The 21,168-nt window shown below is 44.2% G+C and overlaps 1 protein-coding gene across 1 annotated transcript; it reads right to left on the minus strand.

Annotated features, from left to right (window-relative positions):
- Positions 1–2,483: 2,483 nt before the first annotated feature.
- On the minus strand, positions 2,484–19,381 carry LOC141933128 (myosin heavy chain, skeletal muscle, adult-like). The gene is made up of 38 exons (XM_074847517.1): positions 19,175–19,381; positions 18,943–19,086; positions 18,693–18,849; positions 17,375–17,402; positions 17,163–17,277; positions 16,985–17,077; positions 16,794–16,857; positions 16,613–16,711; positions 16,411–16,514; positions 16,186–16,324; positions 15,351–15,469; positions 15,104–15,253; positions 14,580–14,750; positions 13,780–14,089; positions 13,553–13,626; positions 12,785–12,872; positions 12,573–12,690; positions 12,288–12,411; positions 12,066–12,202; positions 11,709–11,964; positions 9,294–9,536; positions 9,000–9,176; positions 8,769–8,914; positions 8,591–8,681; positions 8,113–8,502; positions 7,835–7,961; positions 7,541–7,659; positions 6,802–6,998; positions 6,317–6,500; positions 6,065–6,230; positions 5,788–5,912; positions 5,286–5,594; positions 4,977–5,180; positions 4,557–4,682; positions 4,292–4,462; positions 4,101–4,205; positions 3,870–3,965; positions 2,484–2,767 (listed from the first exon to the last, which is right to left on the minus strand). The coding sequence occupies exons 1-38, from the start codon at positions 19,379–19,381 to the stop codon at positions 2,615–2,617; spliced, it is 5,826 nt and encodes a 1,941-aa protein (XP_074703618.1). The 3' UTR covers positions 2,484–2,614.
- Between the last annotated feature and the right edge of the window lie 1,787 nt (positions 19,382–21,168).

Genomic DNA, 21,168 nt, shown 5'->3' on the forward strand with positions numbered 1-21,168 from the left:
CAGAGCCCAGGAGGCAGGGGCCAGGAGGGAGCTGTGAGTTTGCTGGGGACGTGAGGCCAGGCCTCAGTCCCATCAGCACTGCCCAGCCCTGCTCATGGCAAGTGCTGCCTGAGGGTGTGCACCTGTCCCTGAGCTTAGGGCATGCGGCTGCCTGCTTTATTTTCAACTATATCCATGCCAGCTAGAGCGATACCAGAGGGTATGTAACTGCGTGCAAGTGAAACACACAGGAGACTAGAGGAAGAAACAATCGGCTGCAAAACAGTCTAAAGAAGGCTACAGCAGGTCACAACAGACACACTTATACGCATGAGCTGCTTCTTCAGTGACTTGCCTGTCCTTTCCCACTGATGCCCTTTGTGACAGTTCTTTAGTACAGTCAGCAAAGAAACTATCTCCAGGTGTCACACTTACCAGTGTGGCCAGAGCCATCAGCCTGCTCGCTCCTCTTCACGCCTGTCTTCTTCTCTCTCTTCCCTATGCCTGGCTTTGCTGGCTGCATCCCTTCATTCTGGTGACACATCCTCAAGCTTCCACGGTGGAGGCAATATGAGGCAAAGGATGGTGCAGGGTCTGTAAAGGAGGATATCAGGGAACATCAGGAGTTCGTGCTTGTACAAGCCATTACAGCTATCAGGCATACTCATGGATGTTGTGTGTTACCTAGACTCTACCCAGCCCCACCTGAAGCCTTGGGGATGCCTGCAGGTGTGGCCTGAGACTCTCAAGCCACCCAAGAGGAGCAGTCAGCTCAGAGGTGGCTTTGGGCAGGCAAGGCTCACCACAAGAGACCCTGGCTGTGGTGGCAGACCAATGCACGCTGTCAGGCAAGGAGAAAGACTGCAGGGGATGAGGCTGGATGAACAAGGTCGGGAGTCTGCCTGGCAGGCATGGGGAAAAGTTGTGCAACACCAGCCCCAGTCCCATCCTTGCCGCCCTGCTAGGCTCAGTGCCCCATGGAGGACCCGCCTCTGCTTTTGAGTACTGGCGCTTGTACAGTGGCAGAGCTGGAAGCAGCTGTGGACTGTCCCAAGCTTTCAACATCAAAACGTGCCCTGGCCTCTGCTCCTGAGTCTACTTCTTGTTTCTTTTTAGTGCCAGCTGCACTTCACTCCTCAGTTGCTGCTGATGTGATTCTCATTCACTCCACCTTGGTCTGCATCAAGGGCTCCTGCAGCCTGCAGTTAGCTGGGGTGACTGGCTGTGAACACTGCAGACAGGGGCAGAGCTGCAACAGTGGGTGCAACTCTGTAAGTTGATATTGACAGAAGGATTTCCAGATTAACTTATTAGCCCTCAGTTACCACTAACCTGTTCTTGATTCATGGTATACACAGCCCTGCAGTCCTTGAGGTTTCTGAGAAAATCCTCCAAGGCTGTGTGGTCTCCCTGAAAAGAAGGCACAGAAGTTACTTAGAAGCCGAAAGCTGTCAGTCCTATGAGAACATCAGCTTAGGCAGACATCTGTGGGCTTGTCTTTAACATACCTTGGCACTGTCCGTCTGTCTTTCACCCAAACTAGAGGTAAAGAGTAATGCATCAGAATAATCCAGCTGGGACGGCTGATAGAGCACATGAGACTTCACGGATGTACGTGACCACTGTGCCTGTGCTGTTCAGATCAGGGTCTGAATGAAGGAAAAAGTGTTTGGCAATTTCTCCCTTCCCTTCTTCCCTCATCCCCTTCCCTCCTCTCCAAAACTATATGGTCTGTTTAGCCTGTAGGTAGGCCAAAAGTGAAGTACAGGTATGTGGGGAAGGAATGGAGGGGTACATCCATCAGTTTTCTTCCATCCTCTTGCCTGAGGCAATGCCACGTGGAACCTGTTGTGTGAGAGGTGACAAGGCTGACCTTTGAGGTGAGTTGGTGCCATGCAGTGTGTGAGAAATGGGCCCTGAGGGGCCCCAGACAGGGCTCCATGTTTTCTCCACTGCAGAGAGACTAGGAGCAGGTGGTGGCAGCAGCTGAGGGAATCTAGGGGAAGAAAGATGGCACAACTTAAGGGCACTATCAATGTGTCGTAACGGTGCTCTGTGTGCCAAAAATCGTCTCTGCCAAGGAACTGCCGGTCCTTCACGGTGCAGTGTAGCTGTGACTTCTGGCAACTTACTCAGAGACTGATGTTTAGGGTTTGTGACTGCCAGGATCACAGACAAAAGCAGGGGAAGGAAAAAAGGAAAGGGATCGCCCTCTCTTGCTTCTCACATGGGAAGCAAGCTGTGCTGAAAGGACAATGAGAGAAGCATTAAAAGAATGTGAGGGCAGGAGCAGGGCAAGGAGCTGCTGGAGACGGAAGTGAGCACCGGCTGGACTATCAGTAGCCTCCACAGGAATGGCCAGCCTCCAAGTTGGCGGGTCCTCAATCCAGGGTTTGCATAAGCTTCTCCCTTCCCCCAGCTAGGAAAAGTAAGAAAACTTGTTCTGCAACAAATTATCCCAAGCTTGATTAGAAAAAAACCAAAGAAGGCACTGCTCATAGTGTGTATGCAGAGGAATCTACGGTCTTTATTCTCTAGACATTGAGGTGGGTACAAAGACTCATTACAGAAGAAAGCGACTGACAGGTTCACATTTTGTGCATCCTTCACGTCACTTTGTTGCATCATGACATCATCACTCCTCCTCTTCTATCTTCCTATGAAACTCCCGGCTCTTTGCTCGGAGCTTGTTGACCTGTGACTCTGCAATGTCAGCCCGCTCCTCGGCTTCCTCCAGCTCGTGCTGGATCTTGCGGAATTTGGAGAGGTTGACATTGGACAGTTCCTCCTGTGAGGGGAGAGGGAGTCGGTGGTGAGGAGCCCAGGCCAGGGGTTTCACTCTCCCTGCACCGTGGTAATGACAGGTGAGGCTCAAACCTCCATCCCCCAGCAACCTCTCCTTACACATAAGCCTCACACAGACCTCCGCATCCTCTCCTTTTTAGAAGATTCATTGTAGACAGAGCACAACAGGGTTTGAACATAACTGTGCTCTGGAATGTGGAAAGGAAACAAACTGGGCAGCTGGAAATCAGATTTTGTTAGCTCTGGAATTAAATGTTCAACTGCATCTGCAGATCCTGAGATGGGGTTAGGAATTTGTACGGGACCCAGTGAGTCCATGAGATCTCCTCCGTGTCCCTCTCACAAATCTCCTTATCCGAGTCCAAAAGCCCTTGTCTGTACTGGACTGTTTGCAGGAGCAGAGAAGCCATGCACAGACATTCAGGGGCTGCAGGACTTCCCTCGGTTCATCCCTGATTGCTGCATGCCCAGAAAAAGGCAAAGGCTCCTTGCACAATTCTAAATGCATTGCACAATGTGGCTTGAGAGGGTACTTCCAACACCTTCTCCATCCACTGAAATTTCCCTGGCCGCATACAAAATGTGGAGTTCCCTGTAGGAGATGAGCATATGCTCAATCAGAAGGATTTCTTACGCAACATTTCCTGTGTTCCTAGGCACAGAATTCTGGAGATTTGGCAGGCCATTTGCTTCCACATAACTACCAAGCTTCTCCCGATTGCAAGGGTCACAGGCATCTTTCATAAAGATAGTTACATGAATTTCACAATTCTGAAAATGTGTTCTTTTCAGAACTTCTTAATATATTGTACTATCAGTACTGTTAATAACAACTCCTTCTTGCAGACTGCTTTCTTGTCCTAATGCAAAAAAAATGTTCCGTGCACTTGCCCTCCTCATTAGCCTTCTTATTCCCTCACTGATTGCATTCTCAAAGGCTAGGCTAATTTATAAGCATTTCGGAGAACTTTAAGCCCTCCGTTATTGTCCACTGGAACTTTCCAAGTTTCCTGTAGTCATTTCCTCAATGACCACGCTACCCACTCGGAAAGTGTTTCTTGCCAAGCACTCAGAGTGATACTTACAGCCTCTTCGGATTGTCTCTTGTAGGATTTCACCTTCATTTGCAGCTTGTCCACCAGATCCTGCAGCCTGAGAATATTCTTCCGGTCTTCCTCAGACTAAAGCAGTTGGCAAACAGGAGAATTAATTGGTTTCCCCACCATGCGAGTTAGCAATTCCCCTTGACAACCAAGTGCAAAACTGTTTACTTCTTGTGAGAGGGCGTATCAGCCCAAGGAGGCCTCCTGCCTTACCTGGTAGGTCAGCTCCTTCACTCTCCTCTCGTACTTGCGCATGCCCTTCACGGCTTCACTGCTGCGCTTCTGCTCGGCATCAACCTCCCCTTCCAGCTCCCGCACCTGCAATGAGAAGCCCGGCTTTGGAGCTTCCCTGGTGGTTACTTACGTGACACGTTCACTCACACACAACTAAAAGCCCTACGCACTCTGGCCTCCAGCTTCTGGATTTGCTTCTTGCCTCCCTTCAGTGCCAACTGCTCGGCCTCATCCAGACGGTGCTGCAGGTCCTTCACCGTCTGGTCCAGGTTCTTCTTCATCCTCTCCAGGTGGGCACTGGTGTCCTGCTCCTTCTTCAGCTCTTCTGCCATCATGGCTGCCTGATGAGAGCAAAGGGTGAAAGCCATTTTGGGGCTGGAGACATTCTGGGGAGAAGGCAGTAATCTTAAGCAGTGAAAGGAACCCCCAGCTCACATCTGTGATGGCCTTCTTGGCCTTCTCTTCAGCATTGCGGGCTTCCTGGATCGTATCCTCCATTTCACCCTGAATTTGGGCGATGTCTGTTTCCAGCTTCTTCTTCGTGTTGATCAAGCTGGTGTTCTGTGCAAAGAGAGATAGCAAGACTTGTATTCTGAGGCCTGCAAAACCAAACCTACAGCTTGAGCCAAGGCTTTACTCTCCAAGCTTGCAATTCAAACTCTGGGATTCTTTTTAAAATGGTTGTTTACAAAATGTCAGTGGTGGGCTCAGGTGATGGGCTGCAAAGTGTGCCTTCCCTTGTGGGCAGCAGTAGACAGTCCTCTCTAGCCCACTCTCCTGCTCTATCCTGTGGTATATAGCAGCCCTCTGTGGCTGCCAAGTGTCAACACAACTGCTTTTGCACCACGCCCTGACCTGGGTATGGAGGAGCTGCACACGTTCAGTGGCATCCAGGAGCTCCTGCTCAGCCACTTTCCTCGACCGCTCCGTCTGCTCCAGGGCTGCCCGTAGCTCCTCAATTTCAGCCTGCAGCAGGTTTGCTCTGCGCTCCACCATGGCCACCTGCTCCTTCAGGTCCTCCTGTGTCCTGAGAGCATCGTCCAAGTGTATCTGGGTATCCTGTAAAAGAGACAAGAGATATTGCAAGGTGCTATGACAGCGTGCGCTTGGGTGCCAAAAACGTTAGTGATGTCACTTCTCTTTCTGTAGCTTTGCTGAACGGACCTTGAGCACTGCCTGCGTGTTTCTCAGGTTCTTTTGTGCCTCTGCAGCCACGCGGTTGGCATGGCTCAGCTGGATCTCCATTTCATTCAGGTCTCCCTCCATCTTCTTCTTCAGCCGCAGGGCTTCGTTCCTGCTCCTGATCTCAGCGTCCAGGCTGCTCTGCAAGGACTCCACGATTCGGAGGTGGTTTCTCTTCAGCTGGTCAATCTCCTCATCTTTCTCTGCAATCTTCCTGTCAATCTCAGATTTCACCTGGTTGAGCTCAAGCTGGAGGCGCAGGATCTTCCCCTCTTCATGTTCTAGGGAGGCCTGGACATGTGGACACAAACATTTGTAACATCGATAAAGCTACTGCTTGCTTTCTAGCTGATTACATAGTATTTCAGGAAATCTCAGCTGGCTGCGCTCCCCAGCCAGAACGGAGTGGGACCAAGGATTTTTCCACCATATTTCCCCATTGCTCGTATTTTTAGTGCAGACACCAGTGATTGTAGGCGTGTACCTCAGCTTCCTCTAGAGCAGCCTGGATTTCAGATTTCTCCTGCTCAATCTGCTTCTTGACCTTCTCCAGCTCATGAATCACCTTTCCTCCCTCTGCAATCTGCTCCGTGAGGTCGGAAATCTCCTCTGCAAGGAAGGGTGAAAAGTGGCATGGTCAGGCACAGATCTGAAGGGGAAGGGCCCTGCCACACCACGGTGACAAGTATCTTTGCAGACCTGCAGGCGGTAGTGGTGGACAGGGAGAAAGCCCTGCCAGGAGCAGAGGGCCAGGGACTTACGCTGCAAGTTCTTGTTCTCACGCTTCAGCGTTTCCAGGTGGTCCAAGGACTCCTCATAGGCATTCTTCATCTTAAACAGCTCCGTGCTGAGAGAGCGAGACTCCTTCTGGGAGGCTTCCAGCTCAGCCTGCGTTTCCTCATACTTCTGCTTCCATTCTGCCAGGATCTGAAGAGAAACGGGGCGTCAGTATGGAGGTGGCAATCAGGAGGACATGCTCTGCCCAGGAGCCCCGGTGCTGGAGCCCAAAAGACCTTGTCAAAGTTCTTCTGCTTCTTATCCAGAGCTGCACAGGCAGCATTAGATCGCTCCACGTCAATCATCAGGTCCTCCACTTCATTCTGCAGCCTCTGCTTTGTCTTTTCCAGGGAGGCACATTTGGCATTCACAGCCTCAACGTGTTCCTCTGCATCCTGCAGGCGCTGTGCCAGCTTCTTCCTGGGAGGAGATAAGCAAACCTCACATTAGGACACATTTCCGATGTGTTTTTTATAAGAGCATGCTTAAGCATTTTGCAGTCTGCAGACACAAACACTGAAGGGCTTCATTAATGCTGTTATTAGCCTTTGTCATTATTAAAACCACTAAACCTTCTATTTGATAAAGATCGTCACTTTCTGTTACTTTTCCCCAAAGCAAATCCCGAACTTATTCCTCAGAATATCTTGGTGTCTCTCTTCCAATATTGCCTTTGAATTTTCAGGCCCCCTTGGTTTCTTCACATCCTATTATCACGTACTTGGCCTCCTCCAGCTCCTCCGTGCGCTGAATAGCATCCGTCTCGTATTTGGTTCTCCACTGGGCCACTTCGCTGTTGGCCTTGGACAGGGCGCGCTGCAGCTCCCCCTTGGCTTCCTGCTCCTCCTCATATTGTTCCCGGAGCAAGTCACAGTCGTGCCGAGCTGACTGCAAGGCGTGGGCCAGGGCACTCTTGGCCTGGGGAGGAAATAGGATTGGGACAATGACTTGCCTGTGAGACAATAGAATGTTAATTTAGGGAATGTTGTTGAAAATTCTTTCAATTTGACATTTAAAGTCAACCTAAGGAAGAAAGTACATTTATTCCATGTTCCAAGTTCTGAGAAACTTCCTATCATTTCATTCATGAGAATCTAGAATGTTACATTTTTTAAATGACAGCTATAAATCTGGGAATTGTTGAATCCTTTTAAATATATTCTAAAATTTCAGCTTTCATTATGAAAAAAAAATAAGAAACACATTTTTAATAGATATAACTCAACCTTTTTTTACATACCATCATTAATTCAAATAAAGACCAGGTAGGAAATGATGCCCTCCTCAATTTTTCTTCCCACGCTAGAGAGGAAGGTGGCAAAATTGTGTATCTAGTTTGAGAGCTCCCAAATTAAAATGACATGGCTAATGTATTCTGATACTATGTGAGAGTAGGAAATATCATGAAAGAAAGCGGAATCTGAATACAAAGTCAAACCCCCTACAGAAAGTAGCTTTACCTTTATTTCTTCCTCTAAATGTCTCTTTAGTTCCTCAATCTGCTGAGTAAATGCCTGTTTACCTCTGGATAGCTGAGATATCAGAGCATCTTTTTCTTCCACCTGGCGTGAATATTCACCTAAGAAATTTTACAGATAGACTGTAATTTAAAAAGCAAAATTAAACTAATGTGTCATTAAAACACTGTATATCAGTTTATAGATTATAGACCAAATTGAGTAAAACTTCACTCTTTTTATTGTCATCATCACTTACAGGTTCTCTCATTTCAGAGGGGAGTGGAGGTGTGTTACCTGCTTCTGTCTGCAGACGAGCTCTTTGAGTGTTGAGGTCATTGATCATGCGCTGATTCTGCTCCTCCTTAGTTTTAATCTCACTCAGCTGATCTTCCAGAGTGCGGCACATCTTCTCCAGATTTGCCTACAGAGCCAATACAAGCAAGGAAAGGAAATGAACACCTGGACTCTGCCTTATTCTCACAGCACAGACTTTGTGATGAAAATGTGGCTGGCAGATGTAGCCTATGTGCCATATTTTGGCCCTGTGGGCATGGTCCACTGCAATCCCGTACCTTGGCTTTGGAGACAGACTCCATGTTACTGGCCAAGTCATCAATCTCCATCTTCAGCTCACTCTTCTCCTTCTCCAGCTTCTGCTTCACTCGTTGCAGGTTGTCGATCTGCTCCCCAAGCTCAGCTGTGCTGTCCGCGTGCTTCTTCCGCAGGGTGGCAGCCGTGGCTTCGTGCTGCAGCGTGGCCTCTTCGAGGTCACGCCGCATCTTCTGAAATTCTGCCTCACGCTTCTTGTTCATCTCGATCTGAGCTGCTGTAGCCCCTCCTGCTTCTTCCAGGCGCTCGCTGATCTCCTCTAGCTCCCTCGAGAGGTCAGCCCGATGCTTCTCTGCTTTTGCCCGAGAGGTTCGCTCTGCCTCAATCTCCTCCTCCAGTTCCTCAATACGAGCCTGGGGAACATTAGAGATCCTTCACATCCATGCCCTCCTCCTTCCTGACCTGACACTGGCTGAGAGAGGGCAAGGGACAGAGGCTTGCCTGCAGCTCCTTGATCTTCTTCTGTAATTGCATGCCCAGAAGTTGCTCATCCTCGATTTTGCTCTGGATCTGGCTGATTTCAAAGTCTTTCCTTTGGGCAAAGCAAACCGTGTCAGAGCTCAAAGAGAAAAGACAAGTGCACCAGCCCAGCACTCAGGGGCCCCACCGCCACACTTACTTCTTCAGTTTCTCATCCAGCTGCTGCTTATCATTTTCCAAGTCCATTATGGTGTCATGGGCCAGCTTCAGGTCTCCTTCAAGTTTCCTCTTAGCTCTCTCAAGGTCCATGCGCAGTTTCTTCTCTTGCTCCAAGGACCCTTCCAGCTAAAAAGAACAAGACCACCAATGCTCCACCATTCAGGTTTAACTCTATACCTGTCCTGCTCTTGCTGTGTGCCTCTGTGCTTACATCATCTACTTGCTGCTCCAGCTTGGTCTTAGCTTTGGTCAGCGTGTTGACTTTGTCCTCTTCTGCCTGCAGGTCATCCAGTGTCTGCTGATGGGCCTCTTGGAGGGCTTTCTTCTCTTTTGTCAGCTTCACAATGGTCTCATCCAGGGCTGCCATCTCCTCTGTGAGGTTTTTCACCTTTAAGAAGAACATAGCAAGTGCAGATTAAAAATTGGTTTTTAAAACTTTATACTGTATATTTGGGACAAAGCAGAAGTCTTTTCTGGAGTGAGAATGACTTCTTCTGCCTCGTACCTTGTTTTCTGTGGCATGCTTTTCCTTCTCAACCTTGGCCAGTGTTAACTCAAGGTCATCAATATCTTTCTTCAGCTCTGAGCATTCATCTTCCAGTTTCCTCTTCTTGGCTGTCAGCTCGGCATTAATTTCCTCCTCATCCTCAGCCCGTTCAGTCACCTCTTTAACTTTGGCTTCCAGCTGGATTTTGGTTTTGATGAGCTGGTCACATCTTTCCTCAGCATCAGCCAAGCTATCTGCTTCCTGGTGGGGACACACAGATTTTCTTGGTTTTCTTTTCTGAACTTTTCTATGTAAGCGTGCATTAAAATGCGGCCAGAAGTTGGTCTCTCCTTAAGCAGCTTTAATCTTGCTCTATATTTTCTTCTGGGATGCATTATACAGCTCTCAGTTGGAAACAATATTGATTCCTAAACTTTTTTTCTTTCTCCTAAAAATTTCTCACAGATATGGTAGGTGTGAAAATTTCTCATTTACCTAGTAGAGGAAGGGCTCGGAGAAATTCCTCTTCACATATACAGTATTTAATATCTTTCCTTTTGTAACTGAATCCTTATTAACCTATGTTGGGAGTAAAGGGTCTGGTAATCTCAACTATAATCTAATAGAAAAAGGATTAGTCTCTCTCTAAATGTATTATGACTGCTGCTTGTGTAATTGGGGTGTTAGCCTTGTAAATCAGCTACCTGTGTGTCATCCTTCCATACTGTATCTGGAGTGGCATATGCTGGTTTCAGCTGATTACCACATCATCTTACCCTTTGGTAGGATTTTGGTATAATGAATTTCCTTTGTCCCAAATGAACTTGAAAGCCAAATATCTTATAAGTCCAGTAGGATATTTATTTTACTCCATATAGCAGGGAAAACAGGCAACACACGGATCCCATTTGCTATGGGAATGTTCAAATAACTGGATAATTAAGTACCGTGGTAATTTAAGTAATTGAATGAGTAATTTAATGAGTAGATTAAGATGACTTTGTAAGGTGACTTTTAGAATATGAAATTTTTTTGTGTCTATTTTTAAGCAATATTTTATTTTGTGAACTGTTGGGTGTCTACAAGGTTCATAGCATTGGTAAAGCTTCATGATTAACATTTAAGATTAATCTGGTTATGAAGTTATCTTTACTAAAAGTATATTCCTTTCAGCATAAAGCCAACAAACAGTCCATGATTGCTTCCAACTCCCCACTTCAGAGTTGAGATAATACCAGGTTTGCCACTCTTATAAGCTCCACCAAGACCCAGTCTCTCCATATTGTCATGTTATATAGTGTTTTATTCCTTAGAATTGTTGCAGTTAAGTTACTCAAGTAGAACACCCCTCCCAAGGATGGATACCCAGCTCTGTTAACACTGAAATGATTGGTTTTCCTCACCACTTTCTTTTTTTCTGATACAGTATATGGGTTGGGTCTCTGCAATCAGTTGGCATAGAACAGGGGTGCAGAGAGGGAAATGTTGTCTGAATGTTCTCTCACTGTGTTTACAGTTAATAAAACTTCCATCTGACCTGTTCTAAATTATGCCCCCCAGACTGGGAACCCCAACACATTACAGAAAGATGGCTTTTCGTGGAAAGAAATGTTCTTTTAATAAAGATAACTTCTTAGCCAGACCTCTCAAATGTAAATATTAATAATTTTACCACCACAGGATGTTGTTTATAGTGGAACTACCATAGAAAATCCAGATTAGAGATGTAAAAACCTACAATGTTAAAAAAACCCCAAAACTTCTGCTTCATTATAAATTTTGGTTTTGACCTTGATTCATACCAGTTAAACCTAAAGCATACAGAGTTCTTTTGTGTAATTAACAACTGAGGGAAGAAACCCCACCACCAGATGGTGTGACTTTTCCTCAGAAACAGGAACTCTGTGTCTATATATTCTTAGACTAAGGAGAAATTTGAAGCTGTATTTCCCAGTTACTGAGTGAATGATTAACCACTAGTTATTAAGCAAAGGGTGGATGGATTTTCCGGTACCTGAGTTCTCAAGTACCACTTTCAACTCTGGCTTGCATTTACGGTCCAAAATTAATTAATTGTTCTACATCCTGGTGAGATGAACATACACCCTGCAGGACTGACCTGCTCAGAGGGAGTTAGGGGTTCAGGCAAAACTTTGCTCTGAGTATCTCATGTTGGCTAGCTATATCTGTTTCCTTCCTCTGAAGGCAAGAGTAATGACTCTCACTTGGAGCTCCCTGCTTCTTTGCACTGGCTGTCAGTGTGCTCACCATGTCACTGACAGACTTTTGTTTCCTCAACTTCACATACATATGATGGACAATTCACCAAATAACTGACTTTTTGTCTTCTATAGTCTGACCTTCTGCTTTGTAAAAACCAGTCTAAATGTATAGACTCTTTTTCTGAATGATAAATTAATGGTGATTACTCACAGCCTGCACTTGGAGCTGCAGGTCATTTTTCTCCTGCACCAGTTTCACCATTTTCTCCTCCAGCTCCTTCCTCTTTGCCTCAGACTTTGCAAGCTCTTCCTTGGTTTTCTCAAACTCTTCCTTCATGTTGGCCATCTCCTTCTCAGATTCTGCACTCTTCAGCAAGGGCTTGATCTTGAAGAACAGCTTCATCCAGGGCCAGTGCTTGACGTTCATGAATGCACGAATGTTGTACTGGATGCAGAAGATGGACTCCCTGAAGCATAATTAAAAAGTACATTGAATATTTTCAGTATGATGGGTGCCAACACTTTCTCCCAAGTACAGTGACTTTAACTGAAGATGAGGAACGTCTACCTCCTCTGCACCATTCTCTGGTATTCGACTCTCATCAGGAAGCCCCTGCATCTGGCCTGGGTGCGAGTGATGAGCTGTGCCAGCTTCTCATCCCTCATCTCCTCCAGGAGTCCCAGCAGCCCAGCTTTGAAGAATACCTTGAGAAAGGGAATGTTGCAGCACATCACTGTCACCTAGAACAAAGCACTGACCTGCAGTGAGTGAGCCAAGGAGGGTTTGTACCTTGGTGTGGCCAAATTTGTACTGGGTGTGGTCCACATCGATTGACCCAAGAAGCTTCTCAGAAGCCTTCTTGCTATCAATGAACTGTCCCTCTGGGATAGCACTGGCATTAAGCACCTTGTATCTGGGAAAAGAGAAAGAGGAAGATAAGGCTATTTTTGTCCCAGCCAACACACACTAGCTACTGAACCCCGTCAGCTCACATACAGCTATTTTTGACAACAGAGTCCAGCCTGAATGAACCAATATTGTTTGTAATGATGCTGACGAGTGCAGTGCTCTTACCTCTGCTTGAAGTCAGCGTAGAGAACTCTGCTGGGGAAACCTTTCCTGCAAATTCTGATGCCTTCCAGCACTCCATTACACCGCAGCTGGTGAAGTACCAGTTCATGTTCCATGGCACCTAGCAATTCAGAGCAGAAATGCATACTACAGCTTCCAGTGCAGAGGGGAACGATTGTATCAGAGCAAGTTCTCTGTCTGCTTGAGCATCTTACCAGGTGTTTTTGTTTCATTTGGGATGATGCAACGGACAAAATGGGGGTGAGTGCTCCGTAGATTGGTCATCAGCTTGTTTAAGTTCTCCTAGAGGGACCAGTCAGTAATGTGAGTTTCCTATGTCCAGTGTTAGATGAATCAAGCCCATGGTAATGACTTTACGACTTCTCAAAATTAGCTGGGTTTCAGAACACTTAGGTAAAGACACGGAAACCAAATATTTCTTCTATTTGAAGATATTGAACACCATTTTTACAGACTGAAATACTATCATGTTGATATTGATCCAGTGAAAACTAATATAGGATTTCACACTCTCACACAAAGTAATTAACTTCTGGATTTCTCATGTTCTGCCTTCTAAAGTCAATCTACTTAAGTTTAGAAAATTTGGGGTTTTTTCAAATAAGATAAATATCTCTTTGGAGAATGTTTATAAGGAGACTCTAAATTCCCCAAAATATCAACCTCAGAGAAACATAGGAATGCTAAAATTATAGTTCTAGTCTGACCCAAAGACATAAAAATATAAAGATCTGAATAATATCATCTCAAAAAAAAAAAAAAGATCTTCATGATCTTTAAAGACTGAATGCGTATTTTTGAACCCAACATATTAGCAATATTGAAATAGATCCTGGAAAACCTGATGTGGAATTTCCAAATAATTTTACCACTATTCTAACAATGCAAAATAGCCCTTTCAATTTCATATTCTTAGCTCCCTTTCTTCACATTACAAAGAAATAACAAATGCGATACTGTACTCGGAAAAGAGCTGAGACAGTCTGGAAAGAAGAACCCTTCTTCTTGCCACCCTTTTTGCCACCACCACCAGCCTCTGTAAATGGAAGAAAAGAAAAAAGTGTTGAAATATGGATGTTGCATATTGGAAACGACAGAACACAAAACAACTTTAGATGTTTACTGTTTACTGCTTTAATTCTGGGTCAGCATTGTCCCACACTGAAAATACAGTTTTCACAGAGCTGACCTGCATCTGCTCCACCGTAGGTGGCAAAGAGTAAGGCCAGTGTCTTCACTGATGATTTCTGGTACAACCCAATGACAGTTTCATTCAGGGGGTCCTTGTTCTTCTCAAGCCAGCCAGAGATGTTGTAGTCCACTGTGCCAGCATAGTGCACCAGGGAGAAGTGGGCCTCAGCCTTGCCTTTGGCAGGCTTGGGCTTCTGGAAGTTTGCAGACTTGCCCAGATGCTGGTCATAGAGCTTGTTCTTGAAAGAGGTGTCGGTTGCCTTGGGGAACATGCACTCCTCTTCCAGGATGGAGAAGATGCCCATGGGCTGGAAGACATTGCAACAGACAAGAGGTAGAAACAGATTAGAATGCAGACATCCCTTGGTTGGAAAGTTGCCAGAGACAGAAGAGAAAGTTGTTCTCATGCATTTCAAAACAATAAGTCAGAGAAAATTAACTAAGGCTCAAATTTTTCCAGTGTTGCTGCTTCATTTGAGCTTATGTAGATGCCTTTGCTGATGAAAAAATTACAAATATGACATTGTGAAATACTATCCTCTCCATAAAACTTTTTTACTCATAGGTACTTACAGAACATGAAAGACTTTTATATAACTTCATTTTATACTACAGAAATGAATAGTCTCACCAAAAGTCCTGATATCTGACTATGATCTCCAAGAACACTTCCACCCTGTTGCCACTTTCATGGGGTATATATTTGAAAAAGCCAGAATATTCTCACATGCTTCTTAAGTATGTGTCTTGGCAAATATGGAAGATCCAACATATAATAGTCTTAAACAGGAAGGATACCTTCTCAATGAGCTCAATGCAGGCAGCCAGGTCCATCCCAAAGTCAATGAAGGTCCATTCAATTCCCTCCTTCTTGTACTCCTCCTGCTCCAGCACGAACATGTGGTGGTTGAAGAACTGTTGCAGTTTCTCATTGGTGAAGTTGATACACAGCTGCTCAAAGCTGTTGAACTGCCAGACATAAGAAGAAATGCAATGTTTTCAAGGTTCAGCAATAATAGCAAGGTTTTATCTTGTGTAATCCTAATTCATCATGGGTGATATTTTAAATACAAGGCTTCTTCCTATGTAGTTTTCCTGTGTTATGTCTCTAAGATAGGCTTTGCATTTAGAAAAGAGAGGTTTCAAATTCAGTGTAATTAGGAGGTTAGTTTTCTTTTTTTTTTCAGGATTAAAAATGATGATTCAGAAAGCCCTGCAAATAAGTGTAGGAAGATACTAACTTCTATTAAAAATGTGCCTCAGAATTCCCTTTACTCTTAATTATTGTTCTATGAAAATGCTAGGAAAACTTTATTCCTTACATCAAAGATCTCAAAGCCAGCAATGTCCAGGACACCAATGAAGTACTGTCTGGGTTGTTTGGTATCCAGCTGTTGGTTGATGCGAATAACCATCCACAGGAACATCTTCTCATAGACAGCCTTTGCCAGAGCACCCACTGCATTGTTCACCTAAAGCAAGGAGAAAAGTTTGGATGTTACTATACACAGCAGAGAAGAATCAACAGGAACCATCAAAGCATGTTCCAGGTTACCACATTTTTCCTACCTGCTGCACAGTTTGACCCTTGGTCACATATTCATTTCCCACCTTGACTCGGGGATAGCACAATGCCTTGAGCAGGTCTGCTGAGTTCAGACCCATCAAGTAGGCAGCCTTGTCAGCCACTAAACACCAGAAAAGAGTGAGAGAGAAATAAATATTGGACAATTCCTAAAATGTGGTTCTTGAGAGACTATCTCAAAACTAACAGCAGTGTTTGCTGTTAGAGAGTTGCACTAAAATATCTGAGTCAAAGCTACAAAGCTAATTTCTCTGTTGTCTTCAAGATTCAGGGTCTACAACACTTTCTGAGTTTCTACAAATGTCATTCAAGAAAATTCATTGCTTTCAACCTTTTTCAGGCATGACTATGTGACTTCACACTTTCTTTCTAGTTGTATAGTAAGAGGATTCTTCACTCAGAGAGCTGGAGGCATGGATTGTACTCCCTGATATGACAGAGACTAATCAAATAGACATCTCACATCAGAATTCCCCTCAATAGGTGAGGGTGAATAGGAGCACAGTCTCCCATCCTGTTAGGGCTAAACCACTTCACTACCCCACAGTACAGCAGAGATTGAAAGGTGTATTCCAACTAAAATATGACTAATAATGTTACAGGAATTGATATCCATGCCTCCTGGCTTCCTGAGAGTGTACACCAGATCTCTTATTTATTAAGTAGTCACAGAATAAAATTACAGATGAGATATATGACTCAGATGTCACCTATCCATCGAACAATTTAGTTTACAATTTTACATATTTAAAGCCTAAAATATATCTAAGTCCTTTTGGTGACAATCCCTCTTGGAAAGCTTGCTGAATTTGCTGATACCTTCTGTGCCATCTGGCTCTGCCTGCTCTTCTCGTTGTTTTTGCTTGAACTTCAGGTTCCCGTAGTGCATGACAGCCCCTGTCAGCTTGTAGATGGCGGTCTTTTCATCAGCAGTGAAGCCCAGGATGTCAATGGCACTCTGGTAATACAATCAGCAAAGTGAAATATCTGAATGTTACGTGATGTATGACTTGTGCCTGTTGACCTGTCTTGTAAGTTACTTACATCTGTAGCCATCAGCTCCTCCTTGTCATCAATGCTGGGAACACTGATCTCACCTTGACTCACATAATGGTAATCATAAGGGTTGGTGGTAATGAGGAGCATGTCTGAAAACAATAAAAGGAGAAAAACAAGCTTACTTTCGCTTTTCAGATGACACAATAAGCTATTGCTCTGTGATCTTCCTTCAAAACAGTGATCTTACCAATTAGCTCCGGCTTCTTGTTGGACATGATCTGATAAAATATGTGGTAGCTTCTTTCTGCCTTAAGTTGGAAAGTGACTCTGGACTTCTCCAGCAGATCTGGAAAGGACGGTAGGACAGAGTTAGCACAAGAACTGGGAAGGGTTAGAAGGACTGCGATCAGGCCAGGAGAGTGTCTTACAAGTTTCAATGTCGGCAGAAGCCAGTTTGCCTGTGGCCCCAAAGTGGATTCTGATGAATTTGCCCTGTTAAGGGGAAAAAGAAGCATTTCAGCCTCGGTACATTTCATTGCCATCTCCTTATGTGAGAACACCACTAGCCCATCACTGCTGTTGTAATGAGGAGGCATTTTTGTCCAAAGCAACAACTTACAAAGCGTGAGGAGTTGTCATTCCTCACAGTCTTGGCGTTTCCAAAGGCCTCCAGCAGTGGGTTAGCGCTGATGATTTGATCCTCAAGCGTTCCCTGCAGAATTATAATTATTCAGTTACAGTGTTTAGTTGACATGGCAATTACATGTTGAGAATTCAGTCTGTTCTTCCTCACTCACCTGCATTTTGCCTGACGTCTGCTCCTCCTTCTTCTTCTCCCCACTCGCTGCAATTGTTGCAAAGTACTGGATGACACGCTTTGTGTTCACAGTCTTCCCTGCTCCGGATTCTCCGCTGTGAAACCAAAGAGAGAAGCAGAGAGCGTGTGGTCAGGCGGGAGGTCCCCCAGCACCGGGCAGCCCCACAGGGACCCGAGAAGGGGTGTACATACGTGATCAGGATCGACTGGTTCTCACGATCTGTGAAAAGACAGAGATAAGAAAGCTTTTCCTAGTGCTCATGAATAACAAAGAACTCAAAAACTAGGAGAAAGATATAAACTGAAGCTTCCAGAGAATGCAAGGACAGAAAACGTTGAAAATCCCTGGGAATCAGGGTGGGTACTTTTGATGCTCCTAGAAGTCCTTCAGGTATTATCAACTGGATCAGTAAAGATACCAGTTCAGAGCAGCTTTCGTAGTCTTAGGCTTTTCAAGATATTGTCTTCTCATCTTATTAAGTAGGTAAGTACATGTTACAAAAATATTGAGATTGGGCTTTGACAATATTTAAATTCTTTTGAAGCTAAAATTTTCCTGAGTAATCGTACGAAAATTTGGAGGCATCATGAATAACAGAAATATCTGACCAACATCTTTCAGTATTTTTCATCTTTTTTTAAAACCCCTATACATACAGAAATTATATATTACTGAAATCATACATGGACAAGGTTAATTTTTCATTTTTCTATTCTGGATCTATTTCCCAGTTTGTTACAAAAGAACAGGAAAAGAAGATCTAGAATCCTGCACATCTTTGATTTCAATGCACACATAGGGAGGGGAAAATAACAGGTGGAAGGAAGAAGAGAAAGCAGAAAAAAAAATTAAAAGCCAGTCAATTTAAATGTTAAAAGCTTTGGTTTTTTTCTTGACATTGTTTTTCTGAGGTTTACTTTTCACTATAAGGTGCAATTGATTTACAGTTGCATAGATCAGTGTAGGAGTTACACAGGTCATTAAAGGCTATATGTACTTTAGTCTAACCTGTCATCTTCTCCATCATGAATACCATTTGTATAATAATCAAGTGAAGCTTATGTACCTGTTCAATGAAGAGATAGTCTGTTTTGCTTATTAACACTGATGTTTGCAAATTTGAATTGCCTGTATACACATCATTTATAGGGTTTGGGTCATATCGTTGTACTCTCTGGCTGAGACTAATTTAGTGATTAGGATACATAAATCTATGCATATATGTAAGATCCCATTACAGTCAGTAAAGCCTACACCAGAAAACAGGTGTCTTATTTCCAGTGAAATCACTCCTTCTAGATTATTTTCATTAGGTCCAGGTCTTTATTAATTCTAGTGGGAACACAGACACTCAGCTCACACCAACCATTACAGTTAAGTGCATTAATCTTCCATTAATTTCACACACACACTATTTTAAGTGTTGCACTATATTTGCAGAGAATACCCTATATTTCCCTCTACAGATAGTTCATTGCAAAAGCAATTCAAAGGAAATCAAGCGCTCACCAGTCAGCATGAACTGATAGGCATTGTCAGAGATGGAGAAGATGTGTGGAGGGGCCTCCTGGCGCTTCTTGCCTCGGTAGGCCAACACCACCTCCGGGTTGTACACCGGCAGCCACTTGTAGGGGTTGACAGTGACGCAGAAGAGACCCGAGTAGGTCTGCGAGGAAGGGAGACAGCACGTTGGCTTCCACTTACCCTGGCAGAGCAGTTCCTCCTCGCTGCCCAGAGGAAGACTGCTGCTGGTACTTACGTAGATCATCCAGGCTGCGTAACGCTCTTTGAGGTTGTACAGCACAGCGGGTTCGTGGAGGTGGGTCATCATGGCCATGTCCTCAATTTTATCATACTTGGGAGGGTTCATGGAGAAGATTTGATCATCCTTCACGGTCAGGGTCTGCCAAAGAAACAAAAGATCCATGTATGTCAGCTAAGAGCTGAGAGTGGGAATCAAATGGTGTCCTTCAGCCTTGCTTTTCACTCACCTCTCCACCTTCAGTCTTGACAGTGACCTTCCCTGACTCCCTGCTCTGGACTGTCCCTTTCACAAAGGATTCCTTAGGATGGGTCACAAAGACCGATGACTTGGCATCAAAAGGCTTGTTCTGGGCCTCGATTCTCTCCTTTTCTGACTTTCGGAGGTAAGGGGCCGCCTCCCCAAAAACAGCCATCTCAGAGTCTGAAGAGGCCATGTCTGCACTTTATTGAAAGCACGACAGCAGAGGTGTCTAGTGGGGAAAAAAAGATTATGGATCACTGAGAAGAATAATATAATCTGTATCAGTGAGAAAACTCCTTGCTCTTTAGCTAATAAATAGCTAGCTAATCTCCCAGAATATCTCTTGGAAGTAACCACTGAAATACACTTTGATTTGAACTTAAATGTACCCTAGTCCCACTCAAGAGAGAGACTTAGTCTTCTAAAACATGTAGGCCTTGTAACAGTAAACAGAACATCTTCTGAATATTGACTACAGTAACTCACCTTGATGAATTCTGACCAGATTTGAGGTCTTCACATAAAAGAATCTACAGCCAGAGTAAATCACTCTCTGTTCCGGTCATTAATTATGAGTGATGACTCTTCAAGTGAGTACTTTCTTGTTAAAAGTATTACCTTGTGTTCTAAAGATGACAAATTACTTCAATCTTTAGATCTTCCCTATTTTCAACAGTCTAGCTTAAGCAAAAGTTGGTAGAAATATAAGACAATATACAAAAAGAACTCATGCAGCTGTTTAAAAGTCCTGTGTTAGACTGTTGTCTAGGAGTGCATTATTCAGGGTGTTACCCTTGGAGAAAGGCTTGTATCCTGGAAATTAGCCAACCCTGTAAAATAGGAACGGCAGTTGTTTCTTACTGATGCATGGAATTCCAGAGACAAATTATAGATTGCAGATTCAGACATGCATTGAAATTATATTGGAAAATTTTTTTTTCACATGGGCACTCCCTTGTGGAAATGGTTGCCAGAGGCAGGAGAAATGAAATGGGATATTGCAAGGACATTGTCTTCTTTCTTCAAGCTCACAAAGTGCATGCACTTACCTTGAAGCCTTCAGTGGAGACAGGCCAGACTTGTTGCTGGGAGATTTTATAGCGTCTCGTCCGCGGATGCTGCAGATGCTCCCCCTTTCTTCGGTCAAAACATTTCTGGCAAACCTTCTTTGGCAAAGCATTGTCTGGCAAACTAAGGGCATAATTGTCATTTGATTTGAATGATATAATTAGAACATTTTTATATCTTACTGACTATGTGAATACATCTATAAATAATTTGTCAAGAGTGTTAAGGAGAGAATCTAGACTACTCAAGGCACTTAGAGAACTTGGATGCAGGGACTTATGGTTCCTATTGCTGACTTTCTCGGTGATTTGCTGTTTGACTCATGGTAGTTTCCCTGGTATGTTTATACCACAACTTTTCAGTCATGTAATGGGGATGATAATATCTATGATGAAACATGTGCATTGATAGGAACAGGAAAAGTATGTTAAAAACCAGCAAATAATTGTTGTTAGGAGACACTTTAGCTGTATTTTCTAAGAAGCAGAAAGTCAAAATATATTACAGCTGACGTTTCTCTGTAGCTCAGTCTCAATAGTGAGTTTGAAGTACAGTGAGTTGGAAGCCTGAGCCCAAGTAATGGGAGACTACATTGAAATAGAACTCTTGAATGGATTCCTGAGCTGCCTTTTGAGGTATCAAATTAAAATATATACTTGTACATGCATAGACAATACATGGTTTTGTGTATATTTCATTTAAAAAGTGGTTCCCCAAGAAACTCTGCTGTTTCACTCTTCACTCTCTTACACTTTTTACTTGCATTTGATGTATGCTTGCTCCTATTATTTTCTGCATAAATAACCAGTTCCCCCTGCCAAATCTGAAGTTCCAGAGGCTCCCATAGCCCCTCCCTACCTACAACTCCCCAAAACAACATGCCTTACCCTGCCATGCTGGTACACACAGTCA

The sequence above is a fragment of the Strix aluco genome, chromosome 21 (genome assembly GCF_031877795.1).
Source record: "Strix aluco isolate bStrAlu1 chromosome 21, bStrAlu1.hap1, whole genome shotgun sequence".
NCBI classification, from domain to species: domain Eukaryota; kingdom Metazoa; phylum Chordata; class Aves; order Strigiformes; family Strigidae; genus Strix; species Strix aluco.

Excerpts from the sequence above, each read along its gene's own strand:
- LOC141933128 (XM_074847517.1), bottom strand. The coding sequence starts at position 19,381 with ATGGCCTCTTCAGACTCTGAGATGGCTGTTTTTGGGGAGGCGGCCCCT. Across the intron at positions 15,470-16,185 it reads AGAGCCAGATGGCACAGAAG|TGGCTGACAAGGCTGCCTAC; the intron begins GTATCAGCAAAT and ends TCTGGTGTTTAG. Across the intron at positions 5,181-5,285 it reads ACACGCAGGCAGTGCTCAAG|GATACCCAGATACACTTGGA; the intron begins GTCCGTTCAGCA and ends TCTCTTTTACAG.